The 20,482-nt window shown below is 33.8% G+C and overlaps 1 protein-coding gene across 1 annotated transcript in view; it reads left to right on the top strand.

Annotated features, from left to right (window-relative positions):
- The window catches only part of LOC126882101 (myotubularin-related protein 9), a 94,120-nt gene extending 74,590 nt beyond the window's left edge, over nt 1-19,530 (top strand). Inside the window, exons 6-7 of the mRNA XM_050646949.1 lie at nt 3,783-3,978; nt 11,153-19,530. Coding sequence (XP_050502906.1) covers nt 3,783-3,978; nt 11,153-11,330 — 374 coding nt within the window. The 3' untranslated portion in view covers nt 11,331-19,530. The remainder of the gene's footprint in view (nt 1-3,782; nt 3,979-11,152) is intronic.
- Nucleotides 19,531-20,482: the final 952 nt, after the last annotated feature.

The following is a 20,482-nucleotide window of genomic DNA, read 5'->3' as shown; positions in this document are numbered from 1 at the left end:
TGCTTTGCCGCAGGTCCGGTCCTGTCACCGGCCAAAAAACCGGCGTGGATCAGTTCCGAACGGTTCCAAAAAACCAGTAGGTTGAACTTGATATATAGGTTATATTTACTATTTTAATATCTTATATAAAGGTTTTTTGGTACTCACGTCGGGTTGAGTCGATTGGCATCAACACTGCACTATTATTTGTTGATAGTATTTAAGAATATCAAATTTTTGTTCCGTATTTTACATTTAAAAGTTGAAAAATAACAGAGCGGTTTAAAACGTGGTATAATCATGCCACTGTCAGGGCCGTCTCCTCACTAAATTTTATTTATTTTAATTTAAACACTTAATTTATTAGTCTTTATTTTATTTTATTACATTCACCTACTATGCTTCTTTTCATGAGCATTTTTCAGTGCGTCACAAATGATAGAAAAAAAGGTAAGTCCGTGATAATATACATTTATAACATTTATTCTAACATGACATTTTAGTTAAATCTGACAGTTCTCAAATTTTATTTGCAATTTGGCATAAAAAAACCAATTGTGTTTACTGCATTTATAAAATGGTATTTTCTTTGATTTGTATAGTCTTATAAATTGTACAGATTATATTCGTAGATATATTATATAATTCGTAAATAATTTTTTTTTCGATTATAGCGCCATCTATTTACAACTAGAATAAATGTTATAAATGTCACCGACGAAATGTAATCACCGACTTGCGTTTTTTTCTGTCACATACAATTTAATGCGTTAGAAAGAAATCGAAAAACTGTGACGCACTGAAAGATGCTCATGAGAAAAATAATACTAAACCTACTATACTAAAATATGTAATTTATACCTACAATTTATTTTTCGATATTACAACACATGCACTTCATTCATACCAAAATAATGAATGAATTAATCGTCCACAATTCGATCTTCCATTTAAGTACATATTCCCCGTCGCTCCGTGCGTGACCATGGTGGGGATACACGAAACTATGCCAGCATCTGTAGCGGCGAAATTTTGTAATGTCAGTGTCATTCTTTGTACAACAAATTTTATCAAAAATGGTAAATACATATTAACGTCAAATATGTCATATTGATACGACCAATGTGTGTTGCCTGTACTCACTTATGGAGCCGAAACATTAACACTAACAAAAAAGGTAGTGAACAAGATTCGCGTAACTCAGAGGGCTATGGAGCGCCAGATGTTGGGTGTCTCCCTGAGAGACCGAATCCCCAACGAAGAAATACGCCGTAGAACAAAAACAACAGACGCTGTCGAAAAAATCGCGTCGCTTAAGTGGAATTGGGCAGGACACGTCGCCAGATTGCCAGACAACCGATGGACAAAACGTATTGTCGAGTGGAGGCCGCGAGAAGAAGCACTACGGAGCAGAGGACGCCCACTAACCAGATGGGCCGATGATTTGAAACATGTTATCGGTAACTGGATGCAAGCCGCACAAAATAGAGATAAATGGAAAGAGCTGAGGGAGACCTATGTCCAGCAGTGGACGCGTACGGGTTGATGATGATGATGATGTCATATTATGTGTATCATATGCTCAATGTCAAATTGTAGTCGCCAAAAATGTTAGGCGACTACGCTAGGCGTCGCGTCAGTCATGCACGGAGCGAATACCGCGTCTGAACAAACTGAATTAAATCGAACTTAATACATTCAGACAAGATGACACGTAAATCTGCCTCGCGTCTTTTTTGGGTGCAGAAAGAGGTCAAAACTAGAGTGCCAGGGCCGGCCTCCGTACTATTGAGTAGTGATTAGATTTTGCTTTTCTTCAGTGGCAATAGTGGGGGACATGACAGGAGACATGAAAGGAGTCTCCACGTAGATTGTGATCACTTGTGAAAACAATCGGGCGTCCCCTGGAAACGAGTAATGTCGGCTAATCCTTTCAACACCGGTGCACCAACAACACAGATGCAATCAGAATCAAAACGGTCTTTATAGGCCTTTTTTGATGACGATCTCAATTAATATTGAAGGATTATCAGCAGATAAAGAAGACCTATTGTCTAATATGTGCAGAGAACATGGTGTCGATGTTCTACTGGTTCAAGAAACCCATAGAGGTACTGCAAGCCGCAAACCAAGGATTCGGGTATGAAGCTTATACTGGAGAGACCACACGACCAATATGGTAGCGCAGTCTTCGTCAGACCAGATATCGACGTAGCTTCCACATCTCTAACAGATCAAAATGACATCGAGATCCTCACAGTGGAGATAAACTCCTGTACAGTAAAGTCAATCTACAAATCACCAAACGCTGACTTTGCTTTTGAAGAACCGAGTAACTTTCAATCACAGCAAATCAAATTCGTATTGGGTGACTTCAACTGTCACAGTGTCGCATGGGGTTATAACAAAGCAGATTCCAATGGCGAAGAACTAGAAAAATGGGCTGAAAGCATGAACCTAAAACTTATTCACGATCCAAAGCAGCCTGTGTCGTTCAACAGCGGAAGATGGCGCAGATGTTACAACCCAGACAATATATTTGTCAGCGACAGAATTGGAGACCAGGTGACAAAAATCGTTGGAAGCGCCCTCCCAAAGACACAGCACAGACCAATAATTTGTCTTTCCAACGCGGCAATCAGATACGAAATTGTTCCTTTCAAGAGAAGGTTCAATTTTACTAAAGCAAAATGGGAAAAATTCTCTGAAGAATTGGATCAAGAAGTTTACCTTGCCCTGATTCATACGATAAATTTGTAGAAATCGTAAAGCAAGTATCACGGTAACATTCCTAGAGGTTGTCAAACTGAGTACATAGCCGGGCTCAATGAAGAATCTAAACCCCTACTTAAAAGATATGAACAGCTATATGAAGAAGACCCTTTCTCGGAAGCAACAATACAGGCTGGGGAGGAAATGTTACATGCGATATCCGCCAACAGAACGGAAAGGTGATGCAAGCTGGTCACGAGTCTGAACATGAAACAAAACAGCAGACGTGCCTGGAAGCTGATCCGGAATCTTGACAACGATCCCGCTGCCCCGGCAGTCAACCTGACAGAAGTCACACCCGATCAGATAGCCCATCGTCTTCTAATGAACGGTAAGACGACATCAAGAAAGAACAAGGTGAGAGCTCAACGGAACATCGACGAAGAAAGAGATGTACTAGGTACCTCTTTTTGTCTAGAGGAGATGAGAGGCGCGATCCACCAAATGAAAGATAACAAAGCGGCTGGCCTGGACGATATACGAACAGAACAAATAAAGAACTTTGGACTAAAAACCGTAGAGTGGCTCGTAAAAATGATGAATTGCTGCATCCGTACATTACAAATCCCCAAAATCTGGAAGAAAGCTAGAGTGGTTGCCCTCTTAAAACCAGGGAAGGCGGATACAAAGAGTCTTAGACCTGTCTCTCTTTTGTGCCACCTTTTCAAGGCATTTGAAAGAATGATACTGAACCAGATCGCTGAATCTGTGGAGACTAAAGTGATAAAGACGTAAAGTGGACGTCGGCAGTGTTTTGGGGACTGGAAAAAGGGCTTTCACAAGTACATTAGGTATTATTAAGGGCGATTTGTTTGAATAAAACAAAATAGATGTTGATGAATATATAATTTTTTCGGCAAAATAAAAAGTTTACTTTTTTAACAAACCTCATTAATAACATCTTAATAAATAAAGGTTAAATACGATGAAATGGTAATAGACCCTAAATAACTAACCATTTTTAATTTGAAATTTACATCCCTTTTCCATTGGTTTATATATTTGTACTAAAAATTGTTTTTTAATAATAGGTACTTTTTTGGGAAACTCCGAGTTGGAAAGAAGCACTATAGAATTATCAAAGAACACAACAAGTCTTTGGTCATATCTAAACCGACCTGATGTCCTAACATCACTTTTAAACCCCACTTACGAGCCTAATAAGGCACCTATTTGGCCTAGCGTAGCCCCAGTGAGTATTATTGTATGGGCGGATTTATATTTCAGGTAAAGAAATATTTTTATTTATAAAAGTTTAGCCATTCAAAGTTTTATTTAATACCCTACATTAATGTACAAAGTACTATTATAAACTGCACGGCATAAGTTAGGGATATTATCAATAAACTATAAACAACTTATTAATTTGATTATTCTTGTTTTTAAACTTAAACATATTGTATAAATATTTATAAAAATCATACAGAACAAGTAAAAACTTCGTTTGTATAATGGTATAAAAAGTTTATTGAAAAACTATTAAAAAGTCATCCAAAAGGATTCGCAAAACGTTTTCAATCTAGATCAGATCATCTTCAGTGCCTAGAACGAAGTATATCCTAGTGCCTAGAACGTTAGAATGAATACAAAAGGTTAAAATTATGACTAGTTAAAGAAAAAATGTGGAATATACTTACGTTCTGCTTAGTACATGAAACTAGCAACCTTGTAGAATAGGTGACATCGAGAAATATGATTTACATTTTTAAAATTTGATGTTAGTGGCGACTCTAAGTCGATGTTAGGTGATAAAATTTTAAGAGTGCTCAAAGGGCAACATGATTCACTGCTCGATGGTAACTGTGGTACTTGCCAGTTAGATGGACACAGACCAACAAGAATATAGGAGATGACAATCTATTTATCAGACTGAAGTGACGTGACAAGACAGGTAGTCGATTTTTGGTTATGAATTTAAATTCAAATTATCAGTTAAGCTGAATGGATGTTAATAACTGTATTAAAGTGGAATTTAAATTATAATAAAATTAGATTCTATTGTAAAAGTCTAAAAGGTAACTCTCTGTTACAGAAAGAACTGTTGTTATTGTTATGTTAATAAAAATGTTATTCATAGTAAAATCAATGACATCATTGATGACAGTTTAAAAAAGAAGAAGAAAGTTTAATTTAGTTTTGAAATAGAAAGAGAACTGAACAAACTTGAATGTAGACAACTAATGGAAGGAAAATACCAGAAAACTAGTAATATTGTAAAAAGAAGAATATTGTCTATCTTCTTCTTCTTTGTAGCATGTCTTTGTAGCTTTGTAGCAAGCCTTCTTTGTAGCATGTCACAAGCATGTTCAATAGTATTGGGAAGGTCTGGAGAGCGTGGGCTAATACCAAATAAGAAATTCAATGCAAATCTCTACTTTCTTGTTAACTGCAGATCTATGAGCATTATCGTTGAAAAAAAAAACTGGTCCCCAACGACTGCATGAAAATTGAAAATATGCTCAATAATGTCCCGTCTGTACATCTCACCATTCTAGTGTCCTGGCAAAGGTAGAGATCTGTTCTTCCACCGAAACAGATTCCAGCCCAAACCGTAACACTATTACCTCCAAATGGGTGAACCATGACACGGCCTTTAATTTCTTGCTTTCTTGGTCTTGTTCATACACGTATTCGACGAATATATGAAAATCGACAAAATCTGGACTCGTCTGTGAACAATACTGAATGCTATTCATCTCTCCAATTTAAATCGTAAGGTCAATGGTACACATCTGGAACCAAAGGTTTTTGATTAATTCGAGTGGGAACAAGGGTACTAGTGGCATCTTGAATGCACTGAGACAGTATTCGTGCAGTAAAAAAGGCTACCTTCGAGCCGTTAGTGTAACATATCGGTCAATGCTAGGCCGACGTGTTCTTTGGCGTTCGGTAACATTTCCGGTGTTCCGAAAACTAGACACCATTTTGAACCATCCCCACAGCTCTATTGGCTTTATGTTGATTTAATTTACGACGAGATATATTAGTACTAATAACTAAATCACACGGAGCTTCGTTTATTGCAATTAAATTAAAACATGGACTAAAAGAAATGAGGAAGTAAATATAGATAATATCGCTGGAAAAACGAATATTGACATGTTTAGGAAAGAAAATATTGAAGTGGTATGGACATTTAAAAGAATTAGCTAAAACAAATGCATAAAAAAATAGCAGAATGGAGCTCCGTAGATAGAAGAATGGGAATTCGACCTGGAAGATAAATCCATATTAAAACAGGGTATAAAGCTACCATTCGTATTATTTTGTATAAAAGACCCTTAAAACTGTTTCTGGTGATTTTTAGAATAAACGAATATGTACTATCAATTAACACGATTGTGGCGCTGATGTAATTCAACGATATTGGACGTGTCTTTTTTGTAAATTCTGTACTCCTATACTCCAAATTTGACACATTTATCTCCTTGGGGAACTATGTACCTAGTTTTAAAGCTTTACGTTCTCTCTATTCGGAGATATCTGTAACTTTGGTGACCTTTGGTCTATTTGACTCAAAATTCAAGAAGATTTTAGTAAGTTGAATTTATGTCCCAAGATTCTAGGACTTTTTATTTTCCTTTAAGAGATACCGTACAGACTAAAAAACGAACTGTATTGATTAAGAACTTGTCGGGTCATATAGGTGCAAGGAATATTTTAAGCAATGATAAATCTTATATTATACAATACCACACAAAGAGGAAAATAAATATTTTATTTAATAGATTAGTAGAGGATTCGATATGGTCGATCTGCACCGATCTGTTAAATGGTAAAAATGATTGGATATGTGATTTAGTATTATAACAATTATAGAAAACAAGGGGTGCTCGATATAATTTTATTATTTAGAATATATTTATATTTAGAAGATATTTATATATAGGGGCAGATATTTAGAATAATACATGGCAAACATTGTTATAGGGACCTGATAGACGTTTGAATTTGAATTTATTCAAGGAAATGATGATTACAAAAATAATATTTTTTACTTGTGTTTTTGAGCCTTGAAAATCGTAATCTTTCGTTCTTTTTTCAATTTTAAATTGTTTATAACTCGAAAATGATCAACTTAGAGAAAAATTACAAAAAATCTTTTTTGTTCAGAATGATCCAAAAAATCTAAAATAATATCTGTCCGGACCGAATTTTTTTTATTTATACAAAAATCATTTTTTAATTATTAATTATAGTCAAACCAAAATTATATATAAATCCCTTGTTTTTTATAACATACATATTTCAAATAATTTTTACCCATTAAACAGATCGGTGCAGGTCGACCTTATATTGTATCTAGGACTATAACGTTTCAGCTTTCGGAGCGAAAGCTGTTATCAAAATAAACAAATTTTGCAAAATAAACAACAAACCAATTTTATATATTTTTGAAGTGAAAACTTCTTTAGGGACGTTGTGCGATTTTTGGATAGGGGAAAAAGCATTGAATTCGCGACCGTCATTGCGACCGTCATTGCGACCGTCATCGCTTATGCTATATATTATTTGTATGTATTATATAAATTGTATAGAATATTTAAATTTAAAATAAATGTAAAACCTATTTTAGGATGGGGAAAAAAAGATTTATATCGCGACCGTCATCTCTTCGACGAAATAAATTTTGTACGTATCTATATTATGTGTATCTATACATAAATTGTATAGAGGTATTTAAATTTAAAATAAATGTAAAACCTATTTTTCGATAGGGAAAAAGAATTTATTTCGCGACCTTCATCGCGACCGTCATCTCTTCGGCGAAATAAATTTTCTACGTATATCTATTGAAGTGAAAACTTCTTTAGGGTCGTTGTGGACATTTGTATGGGAAAAAGTATTAAATAGGCGACCGTCATTGCAACCGTCATCGCTTCAAAGAAATACATTTTTGAACTGGAAACTTCCTGAGGGTCGTTGTGCACTTTTTGAATGGGGAAAAATTATTAAATTAGCGCCCGTCATCGTTTCGATGAAATAAATTTTTGAAGTGAAAATTTCTTTAGGGACGTTGTGCACTTTTTAGATAGGGAAAAAGTATTAAATTAGCGAACGTCATCGCGACCGTCATCGCTTCGGCAAAATAAATTTTTAAAGTGAAAACTTCTTTTGGAGACGTTGTGCACTTTTTAGATGGGGAAGAAGTATTGAATTAGCGACCGTCATCGCTTCGGCGAAATAAATTTTTGAAGTGAAAACTTCTTTAGGGACGTTGTGTACTTTTTGGATGGAGAAAAATTATTAAATTTGGATGGGGAGAAAGTAATAACTAAGAGACCGTCATCGCTTCGACGAAATAAACATTTGAAGTAAAAACTTCTTTAGGGACGTTGTGCTCTTTTTGGATGGAAAAAACTAATAAATTATCGACCGCCATCGCGACCGTCATCGCTTCGACGAAATAAATTTTTTAAGTGAAAACTTTTATAGGGACGTTGTGCACTTTTTGTATGGAGAAAGAGTATTGAATTAGGGCCGTAATCGCTTCGACGAAATAAATATTTGAAGTGAAACTTATTTAGGGACGTTGTGCACTTCTTCGATGTAAAAAGTATTAAATTAGCAACCGTCATCGCTTCGATGAAATTAATTTTTAAAGTGGAAACTTCTTGAGAAACGTTATGCACTTTTTGGATGGGGAAAATATTATTAGCGAACCTTCATCGCTTCGACTAAATACATTTTGAAGTGAAAACTTCTTGAGGGACGTTGTACACTTTTTGGATAAGGAAAAATTATTAAATTAGCGACCGTCATCGCTTCGACGGAATAAATTATTTAAGTGAATACTGTTATAGGGACGTTGTGCACTTTTCGTATGGAGGAAAAGTATTGAATTAGGGCCGTAATCGCTTCGACGAAATAAATGTTTGAAATGAAACTTATTTAGGGACGTTGTGCACTTTTTCGATGTAAAAAAGTATTAAATTAGCGACGACCATCATCGCTTCGACGAAATAAATATTTGAAGTGAGAATTTCTTGAGGGACGTTGTGCACTTTTTGGATGAGGAAAAAGTAGTAAATTAGCGACCGTTATCGCTTCGACGAAATAAATTCTTGAATTGAAAATTTCTTTAGGGACGTTGTGCACTTCTTGGATGGGGAAAAATATTGAATTTGCGACCGTCATCACTTCGCTGAAATAAATTTTGTACATACAGTGCTAGTCAACAGTCCGTACCCCCCCTCGTATCTTTTGAATCCATAATAGTGAATTTTTCCATAATCCATAATATCCATAATAGTTAAATCCATAATAGTGAAATTTTGAGGGAGGAAATAAACGGACGTAAGCTTCTTAACTAGTCATGACAGGTGACGTAATAGTGACAGATGACGTTACAGAGCCACTGTGACCGATAATTTTAAATGGGACCTTATGGCAAGTGATACCTCGTTTGAAAGGTATTGAAAATACCTATTCAGTCATACTAATTTTTTTGAGTTTAAGCTAATTTTGATGAATAAATGAAATAAATATAAAATTGTAGTTTCGCATTTAATTAATAAAAATTCAAAATTCTGCCTATGATTACTTGTCAAACAGGTTGACGTTGACGTAAAAACTACTAGAGAATTAAAAAACGTCAACTTTTTTGACAAAAAAACCATAGGCGGACATTTGAATTTTTATTAATTAAATTCAAAACTACAATATTATATTTATTTAATTTATTCACCAAAATCAAAATTAACTTAAACCCAAAAAAATTAGTGTGACTGAATAGGTATTTTAATTACCTTTCAAACGAGGTATCACTTGCCATAAGGTCCCATTTAAAATTATCGGTCACAGCGGATCTGTAACGTCATCTGTCACTATTACGTCACCTGTCATAACTAGTTAAGAAGCTTACATCCGTTTATTTCCTCCCTCCAAATTTCACTGTTATAGGTGTAACCGTTCAAAAGATACGAGGGGGGTACAGACTTTTGACTAGCACTGTATATAAATTATGTGTATGTATACATAAATAGCATAGGGCATACGCATCGCGTATATCGTATATGATATAGGTATAGCACATCTTTTACGATGGGGTAAAAGCATTGTGCTCGTAATTTATATACTATAAGAAGTTTTCACTTCTGTCGGCACTCCCACGAGTGCCTTTAATTTTTTTTTTATTATGAAAACTGTTGACAGTGTTTTGGAAGTAATAATAGAAACACTAGAGGACAACGAAGAGATAATTTATAATACTACTACATTTACAAAGCATTTCTTTCGAATCTTCTTATTCACTCCTGAACGTCGCGTCGTACCGGATGTGTAGAGATTATAGATGTTGATATTTTTCCAGTGTTATCATTATTCCTGTTTTTCGCTTATTTACTATCTTTTTCTATTCTGAATTGCTCATAATGCATTCGCGAAGTTTATATCTAATAGTTTTGTATCTCAAATGCCTCCTAATCTTCTATTCGCTATTCTAATATTCCAGGTTTTGGATGAATGACTATATACTAGAAAAACAGGAGTATTTACAAGATTGATCTTGGATTTTATTGAATAGGACTTTTTTGACTTTTGAAGATAGATTTTCTGCCCATCTGAATAAGTCGGTAATTTCCTGGTTACAGTTCCTCATTATTTCATTATTCGACATTTTTTGAGTAGTATAATATAAAAAAGTAACTATACCATCTTGAAAGAAGCTCAAAGTAAAATTATTTCTGCACGAATATAAAGGTTATTAGGTAGAAAAAAGGTATTACGTAGACAAAATTAAGGAGAAACAGGTATCAATTAAAAAGAGATTTACAGCTGCTAATTTCTCTTGATTGGTGGCATTTTTTGATGGATTCGAATTGTTTAGACGAGAATTATGTTTCGATGTTTTTGATGAGTCAGAAACTGAGGAGTAGTCACACAAATAACACACTAGAATTCTACATCAATAATAATTGTTAACCATAAGTGTTGCCATAATTGTTTGTCATAAAGTTATGTCCATAAGGGGCAAACGCCAATTGATGTCAAATCGATTGTTTAGTATCAACTATTATCCTCCATGAAAAGTAAATTGTTGGGTCATTGTTTTACAGTTTCTGAGAAAGCGGTTGACGTGTTTTTAACGCTTATTTTGGAATTATTTGTTCGTAGTGGAAAAATTTCTTCAAAAAACTCTGAATACATTTTTAATTATGAATACTTGTTTATCATTTTCTATAACAACCCAATGTTATAGACATACAGACTATTAATCTGGTATAAAACAAAATCCCAAATTGCGAAGTTGTCGCCTTGTAGGTAAAATCATGGTAGTTAAAACCGGGAAAAATTGTAGATTATGATATGAAAATTCGTCAATTAATTTTTAAAAAGATTTGTTGACTCGTTAATTTTGCCCACAATAGTATATTAATGTAAACTATAATAATTATTTCAGGTGGATAATCGACCAACAACATCAAAAGATCACCTCAACGAAAGTACAAAACATAATTCAGCGGAGCAAAGATCTTAGAAGCACTGCTATCAAGTTACGGAAGCAACTGTTGGATAAAGTTAAAGAGTTCAAATGCATGCAAGAGGAATTGAAGGAAGAAGAAGACGACGATGACTGACACATATTTAGCTCTCTCCTATTAGAAAAACACCAATTTATATCCGAATATTTTTCATATCACTTAAATAAGTCAATTCTTTTATATCGTATGGGTAACAAGAGATGGATGCTTCAATTACATCATTGTTTCTTATTTTTTACACTATTTATTTTTATTGTTCAAAATAGCGTACATAAATGCCCTTTTCAAAGAAAAACTATACATTTTGGAGATTATTTTATAAGCATTTAACGCGTACCTACGTATTCTTACTACGAATATCGTTTTCGGGTTTACAGACTGGTATAGAAGTATCTTTTCCGGATCCACGTCTACAGCTAAGTAAGGAGTTGTCGATCAACTGAACGCTCCTTGCCATAATTTGAAATTTGCTAGTGCGCAACGTCTCTTCCTATTTCCGTTCACCTGTACCTAATTATAAGCCGTATTGTGCAGCATGCCCCGAACGTATCCTGAAATTACCCAGAGGGAGAACGCCTGCGCATTACAAAATTAGGCGTTCGATAAGGTCGAATTTTTCCCTTTGAACAGCTAATGCGCAGGCGTTCTCCCTCTGGGTAAGTTCAGGATGTGCTCCACGAATAGACCTATAGTTAAGAGTATTATTTAAGTGGTGTACTTATTTCTTTATTCTTTAACCCATTCGCTGCTTATCGAAGAGGATGGAACTCGGCTAGGAGCCATTCTGTTGAACGGCACCTGACTCAAGCGACCATATCACTCGCTGGCGAGTGAACGGCACCTGACTCAAGTAACCATATCACGGAAGAGATTAACAACCACTTGATTTGATTTTGGCATTTCCTACTATATTTTCATTATCAGCATGTCGTAGATGATTCTGTGATATTGTTAATGTATTTTCACACCTGCATCTTTCTGGGTGCATAAATTAAATCAAACGCCAATATTATTATGATTCAAGTTCTGGCAATCAAGTAGTGATGTGTACACTTGCACTTCACCCATACGCCACTGAATAAATGCCGAGCTTCCAATAGTTTCGCCGGTCGGGAGTCTCGTAACTCGATGCTAAAATACAGCATTTCACGCATCTTACCATAATTAAAGTTTTTTGTACATTACTGTAATTATTAATCCTTAAATCTTTTAAAACCTATCAAAAGTATTAATTGATGAGCAGATAACAAAATTCTTTTTTGGAGTTTGAATACATTTCGTCTAACAGATTTGTAATTAGCTTCCACCTTGATACACATATAGAGTTTTACATGACAAATATTAAGACAGAGTTTTTTGAGTATTGCTGGTCATGATTTCAGACGTTGTATTGATCGTCAATTGTATTAGTGTTCTTTAAGATTTGTTATTCGTCAATTGTTTCGGGTGACTCAAACATTTTGCATTTCAATTTTAATATGTATTTGGATTTAAATATCGAAATGTCCGTGAAAAGACTGATCCTGTAAATTTAACAGATGTTTTCTTGTTACAAATCTTAAAAAAGGTAAATATAAGGTTTACTTGTTTTCTGCCTATATACCGGTTCACATAATTTGATTTATATTAGTAAGTAAGAAGAACGTATTTTTTCCTTATACTATTTCGAAGAATTATCTGCACTAATTACGGCGGGCAGATCAGCTAGGAGCAAAATTAAAGGATATTTTTTTTTTATTTTTATGTTGATCCAAATAGTTTTCAATAATTCAATAAACTAAACAAATTGAAAAGTCTCAGATGCAGAATTCACCGCTATAATAAAATTAAAACCGTAAATAGTTATTTAAATCTAAAACTTTTCGTGTTGAAAGTTCTTTCTGGTACATCCTTAATCTGCGACTTTTACAATTTATAAGACCACAGACGACGAATATAGAAAACAAAAAGGACTCCACCATATGCAATCACATTCCGTTTTCATTCGTCTAGGAAAAGGACAAAAGAAACTTCCTAGTACTCAAATCTGAGTAAAGATAGAAAAGTAAAAGATGGTTTTGCTTGTTTTCGATTCAGAGGGATGCACAATCGCTGGACAGCTGTTTCCACCATTTCAGGCTTCATCAACAGCGCCAGCGTGCACTCCTCTAAATCGAAAAACAGCTCGGCCATCTATTTGAGAAGAATTTCATTGAAATCATTCAAATTCCCATTGGGACGCGATCCAGCGACATCTCTTAAACAAATTGAAAACTCTGATTAGACCAGGTACATTTGGACGTTGAGAGGTGACTCAAAGTTTTTTTGCAGAAAATGCTTGAAAATAACTCAAATAATAATATTTGATTTATCCTCCCTCTCAAAAAGGTCCGGAACATTGTTTAAATAATCAAAATGTCAAAAAATGAAGGAAAAATTCGATTTTTTTCTTCGTTTTTTGATTATAACTTTAAAAGTATTCATTTTCGAAAAAAGTTGTATTGACATAAAAGTTGCGTAATTAAATTTGCTACAATATAGAATTGGTTAAATATTTAAAAAATAGTCGCCCTTGTTGCAAAATAGCAATAATTGCGAAAAAACCATACAAAAACAAGTATTCGCATTTTACGTTTTTCAACCATTTATGCTACACTTAGCACCTTCATATTTCACCCAGAAAAACTTTATGATACTGTAAATCAATACTGTAAATTTCATTAATATCGGTTCAATAGATTTTGCAAAATAAATTTTGCAATCCAGCTTTCGCAAAAAAAATCATTTTTTCAAAATGTTACAGGACTGAAACTAAAGCAGATAGCAAGTCGAATTTTTTTTGCATATAGAAGTGTACTGTACCTTTCATTTGCAATTTGCAAAATTAAAATCGATTAACTACCACGGCGTCAGGAATTTTTTTAAATAAACATTAATTATTGGTGCTGCGCGCAGGACAGCGGATAGTTTGCTCTGATTGGGCATTCCAATGACCTTTGATAATGATTGATACATTTTAATTTTTATTACATTTCGATATAAATAAACAAATTTGTTTATTGCAAAATAAAAACTCATACTCTGTCCTTTGAAATAACACTTTTTTTAGCAAAAACTTTCTTTGTTCATATATTTTAACTTAGAGAATAAAAGTTTATTATTTTTAAATATATGCAATTGTTTAAACAATATTTCACAAACAATAATAAAATTAGTTTGATTTCTGTGGAATTAAAATATTAAAATACAACAAAATATACAGTAAGAAAATAATATATTAGATAAGGATTGGAAGAAATTTTGGTGGAAATCAACTTGTGTGAATCGAACACCGCTGTCCTGCACGTAGCACCAAAAATTAATGTTTATTTAAAAAATTTCCTGACGCCGTGGTAATTAATCGATTTTGATTTTGCAAATTGAAAATGAAAGGTACAGTACACTTCTATATGCAAAAAAAATTCAACTTGCTATCTGCTTTATTTTCAGTCCTGTAACATTTTGAAAAAATGAATTTTTTTTGCGAAAGCTGGATTGCAAAATTTATTTTGCAAAATCTATTGAACCGATCTTAATGAAATTTACAGTATTGTTTTACTGTATCATAAAGTTTTTCTGGGTGAAATATTAAGGTCCTAAGTGTAGCATAAATGTTTGAAAAACCTAAAATGCGAATACTTGCTTTTGTATGGTTTTTTTCGCAATTATTGCTATTTTGCAACAGGGGTGACTATTTTTTAAATTTTTAACCAATTCTATAGGTATTGTAGGAAATTTAATTACGCAACTTTTATGTCAGTACATCTTTTCTCGGAAATTAATACTTTTAAAGATATAATCAAAAAACGAAGAAAAAAATCGAAGTTTTCCTTCATTTTTGACATTTTGATTATTTAAACAATGTTCCGGACCTTTTTGAGAGGGAGGATAACTCAAATATTATTATTTAAGTTATTTTCAAGCAATTTCTGCAAAAAAAATTGAGTCACCTCTCAACGTCCATCTGAAAACAGATGGGCCCTGGACTAGATGCAGAATTCACCACTATAATAAAATTAAAATGGTAAATAGTTATTTAAACCTGAAACTTTTCGTGTTGAAAGTTCTTTCTGGTACATCCTTAATCTGCGACTTTTACAATTTATAAGACCGCAGACGACGAATATAGAAAACAAAAAGGACTCCACTATATGCAATCACATTCCGTTTTCATTCGTCTAGGAAAAGGACAGAAAGAAACTTCCTAGTACTCAAATCTGAGTTAAGATAGAAAAGTAAAAGATGGTTTTACTTGTTTTCGATTCAGAGGGATGCACAATCGCTAGACAGCTGTTTCCACCATTTCAGGCTTCCTCAACAGCGCTAGCGTGCACACTTCTAAATCGAAAAACAGCTCGACCATCTATTTAAGGGGAATTTCAAAGATCATTTAAATTCTCATTGGGACGCGATTCAGCGACATCTCTTAAACAATTTTATTTTATTATAGTGGCGAATTCTGCATCTGAGACTTTTCAATTTGTTTAAGAGATGTCGCTGGATCGCGTCACAATGGGAATTTCAGTGATCTTTGAAATTCCCCTTAGAGGGTCGAGGTGTTTTTCGATTTAGAGGTATGAGGAAGCCTAAAATGGTGGAAACAGCTGTCCAGAGATTGTGCACCCCTCTGAATCGAAAACAAGCAAAACCATCTTTTCCTTTTCTATCTTTACTCAGATTTGAGTACTAGGAAGTTTCTTTCTGTCCTTTTCCTAGACGAATGAAAACGGAATGTGATTGCATATAGTGGAGTCCTTTTTGTATTCTATATTCGTCGTCTACGGTCTTATAAATTGTAAAAGTCGCAGATTAAGGATGTACCAGAAAGAACTTTCAACACGAAAAGTTTTAGATTTAAATAACTATTTACCATTTTAATTTTATTATAGTGGTGAATTCTGCATCTGAGACTTTTCAATTTGTTGAGATGTCGCTGGATCGCGTCCCAATGGGAATTTCAATGATCTTTGAAATTCCCCTTAAATATATGGTCGAACTGTTTTTCGATTTAGAGGTGTGCACGCTAGCGCTGTTGAGGAAGCCTGAAATGGTGGAAACAGCTGTCCAGCGATTGTGCATCCCTCTGAATCGAAAAGAAGCAAAACCATCTTTTACTTCAATAAACTAAATAATTTAATAAATATAACTAATTATTACACAATGGAGAGAGAGAATTTTACTATCTAAATGCTGACGAAATTGTAGTGATGCAACATTTGTTTTTTTTAACTTTCATGATGCACGGTTTGAGTACTTAAAAATGGCTGTGCTAAAAGTATCTTCCTTAAGAAATACACCGTTGGTATTTGAAGAAGTTTACATACATTCTTTAACACGGGTTTCGTAAATCAACAAAATAGAAATCTGGATTTATAAGCCGTAGTAAATATTATAGATTATAGAGTATTCAATGTTTGCTGCGTTGCCAGATATACCTATTTACTCTATGTTTATATCTTGGACTTCTAACCCTGTATATTTTGAATTATTAGAAACAAAATGAAATTTATGGTCAATTATATTAAAGTGTGAATCAAGTAAATCTTATAATTCATTTTTTAATAATTACAATAATAATAATACATTTACTGTTTTGAGTCACTGATTTAAAATTTATTGAATTATTCAGAGACCATTGGCATTGTCAATTTGGTAAAAAACTATGTATAAGTCTGAAAAGAAAATAACCATTTTTGTTATTGGGCTATTTAAGAGTTTTTGTTATTGTGCAGTGTGCACTACTAATATTATGTTATACGCATCCTGTAAACAGAAAACTTACTAGTATCATATAAACTTTATTATATTTTTCCCTTATCGTTTTCTCTATTTCGAAGGTTTTTTATGTGGAAGACGCCAATTATGGTGAAGATTAATTGCGCAGGTTTTAAAAGAACCGTTTTTGGTGGCATAGGTTCAGTAAATAATGGAAATGAGACAGTTACGGTGCAAGTTTTTATGAATAATGCTAACTGACACTTAACACTGACTGATTCGGACCATAGTCTTCAGATACTGTTAAATAGGGTTACTGAGAGTTGTGGAAAAATGGGGATGAAGATCAATACTGCGAAAACCAAAGTTATGAAAATATCAAGAAACAAAAATTTACCCCTTCCAATATATGTGAACCATCAACAGCTTGAATACGTAAGCCAATACAAATATCTTGATTGCTGGTTCAGCAATCAACTTGATTATAAACAATAAGTAAAAGGGAGAATATAGGTAGCTCGACAAGGGTTTATCAAAATGAAAAGTTTATTTTGTAAGAGTAGCATTAATATCAGCCTTAGATGTCGTTTTCTGCATTGCTATGTGTGGTCAATACGGAGGCCTGGACACTCAACATAACACTGATAAACAAGTTAGAAGCCTTTGAACTCTGGCTTTATAGAAGAATCTTGAAAATACCTTGGACAACCCACACCACTAACGAAAATGTTCTGAGAAGAATAGGTACAGATAGGGAACTGCTAAAAATCATTAAAGTCAGAAAAGTTTGCTACCTGGGACACATAATGTGAAATCGAAAAGTACCGCCTCGCGCAACTGATCATCCAGGGTAAGATTGAAGGAAAACGGGGTTCCGGTAGGCGCCAGATTTCATGGCTTAGAAATATCAGAGATTGGACCGGCCTTGATTCAACATCTTTGTTTAGAGTCACATTGGACATAAACAGAATTACCGGTGTAGTCACTAACCTCCACTAAAGGAGAAAGCACCACAAGAAGAAGAAGACACTTAACAGTAGCTAACACCTCGCGGATACCCACAACTTTATATATAACAATACATATGGCATTTCGCGCACCTCACGGGACCTTACTGTAATTGGCGATTTCTGAAACTACCACTAAATCTGAATCTAAAAATAAATCTGAATATATTTTTTTTTATATTATTTTAGGAGTGTGCTTGGTTTTACGACACTCGAGATCAGAATTGTTATTTGTATACATTACAATTATGTAGCACGTAGCACGTTTTATCTTATTGTATTTTACAACCTTTTACAAGGGGCTGTGGTTAAAAATCAAACTTTGAACCGTTTAATTATGTTTATGGTACCATTTACACACCTTAAGCCCGGTTCACACGTAGCCAGTGATTGGGTAAAGTTATTTAGTTTGAGTGTGTCTACTCTTCATACAAATCGAGTAAAATAATAGTTCAGACTTGACTAATGTTTAGTTAGTACTACCTTTTAAAACAAAAATTGAAGAAAAAGGATTGAGGTAAAAATGAGCTAAAAAGAGAAATAGCTAATGAAGTCCTCTCAATTTTTTAACTTTTCATTATCGAACGGTATTTGAGAAGAATTGGAAAAACTAATCGCGTTTGGACAAAGAAATGAATTAGTAAAAGTTGTATTTTAACCAATTGCGGAAGAAATCAAACTTGATTATCCACAAGAACTATTCAGATTGTAATCCCGCTAAAAACTACAAATAGCTTACAAGGCCGCCAAGTCGACAAGAATGGTATCCTATATCCTTGACTCGACCGGACAGCTCAACTTAAATTAATGTGTTTTTACAGTCGAAGTAATAAATGGATGTGTGTGAACCGCGCTTTATTATAGTCTCAAAATTCGCTAAAGTATTCTTAACGCCAGATATTTTTAAATATTTTGCATAAGTGAAATTATATTATCGTCGTTTTCGGTGCAAAACCTCGTATCTACGTGAAAAATTATTAAGATACCTAAAAAACAACTACTTTTACAAAGCACGTGGTTTGTTTGTTAAAAGTACGTAGTAGTCTAAAAAATTTGTTGGCCTGATAGTGAGAAAGACAATTTATACTTTCTACTTTTATACATATTCCTGTAAAAATAGTACGCCACTGACAAAATGGAAACTTGTCAACGTGTCTATTCTAGTCAACACTTTGGAAAGAAAATGCTCCTTCCTTGGAAATTATATTTATATTTCGTAAGCTGTAACGTAATTTTTGATATTCCCTCTGTACCTGCTTTTGGTGTCCGTATTTTTATTACATTTTCGACCATAACATAAACAATAATTCTTATTAATGCAGGAGTATGTACGAAAACCAAGAAAGAAAAAATCGTCTTAAATAAAAATCTACATAAATATGAGTATTGGTACTGACGACGACGCCGACGTTTTGTTTAATATTTAATAAGTGTATTAAAGAAATAAATTAAGTATTCAAGAAATTATTTTATGTTATATTTAAAAAATATATAATTTATTTTTAATGATCAGTTCTATTGAATTTATTACTTCTGAAAATAAAATTTTAGATGAATGCTTCTGTATTAATTAAATCCTTGTACTTATAGAAAAAGAAGACTGACATGCTTACATAAGTTTCCCTTGGATGAACAGTTTAAACATTCTTTAACAAAATATATCTACTGGATAAATAAATAAACTTACTCGATGACTCAGTCAGAGTCGGATTTAAGTGTGGGGCCCTAACGTCAACCATTAAAAAATTGTTATAACTATGTAGATATACAGCCAACTACAGGGTTTTCCCTTTTAGATTAAAGAAAAATGTTGATCTACTTTTATAAATATGTTTTTTAAATAATTAAAAATAACAGCTGTATCTTGTTACAGTAAAATATTAAAAATAAACGTATTAAGATGTATAATTACAGTCCGGGTTCTTTTCGAGATTTTTTAATTGAAAATTCCTTGATTATGTCTGACATATCTATGGTTTGTTTTTAAACCAAGAGGAGTGATTCAAATTTACCGCGCTGTAATGCTTGTTTGTAATTAGTCCAACCGCAGGCAAGTTTACTACACTGTTATAAAATTTTGACACTAATGACATTTATCAAATTTTGACACTTTTGGCATTTCATAGGTTAATTAAGTTATATCGGCGATTTTTTGTGTTTTCTGTGTTATTCCTTTAATGTTTAGATTGTTAGTCTGCTTTTATATAAAAAGCAGTTGTTTTTAGAACTCTTTAGCGACATCATCATCATCATTTGGCTCTACAACTATATGTGAGTCTTGGCCGCGTTTACTATTTTCCTCCATTGTTGTCGGTCCTGAGCAGCTATTTCCAATTGCTGTACTCCCATTTTGCGTAGATCACTGGCTACTGCGTCCTTCCATCTCTTTCTTGGGCGACCAACTGACCTTTTTCCATCGGGCCTTTCCCAGAATGTGGCGTTCAGAAGTCTTTCGTCACTTGATCTTAGCACGTGACCCGCCCATCGTATTCTGTTTGCTTTAATGTA

Source organism: Diabrotica virgifera, chromosome 3 (assembly GCF_917563875.1).
Source record: "Diabrotica virgifera virgifera chromosome 3, PGI_DIABVI_V3a".
Classification (NCBI taxonomy): domain Eukaryota; kingdom Metazoa; phylum Arthropoda; class Insecta; order Coleoptera; family Chrysomelidae; genus Diabrotica; species Diabrotica virgifera.
This window is presented reverse-complemented; position numbering and strand designations above follow the sequence as displayed.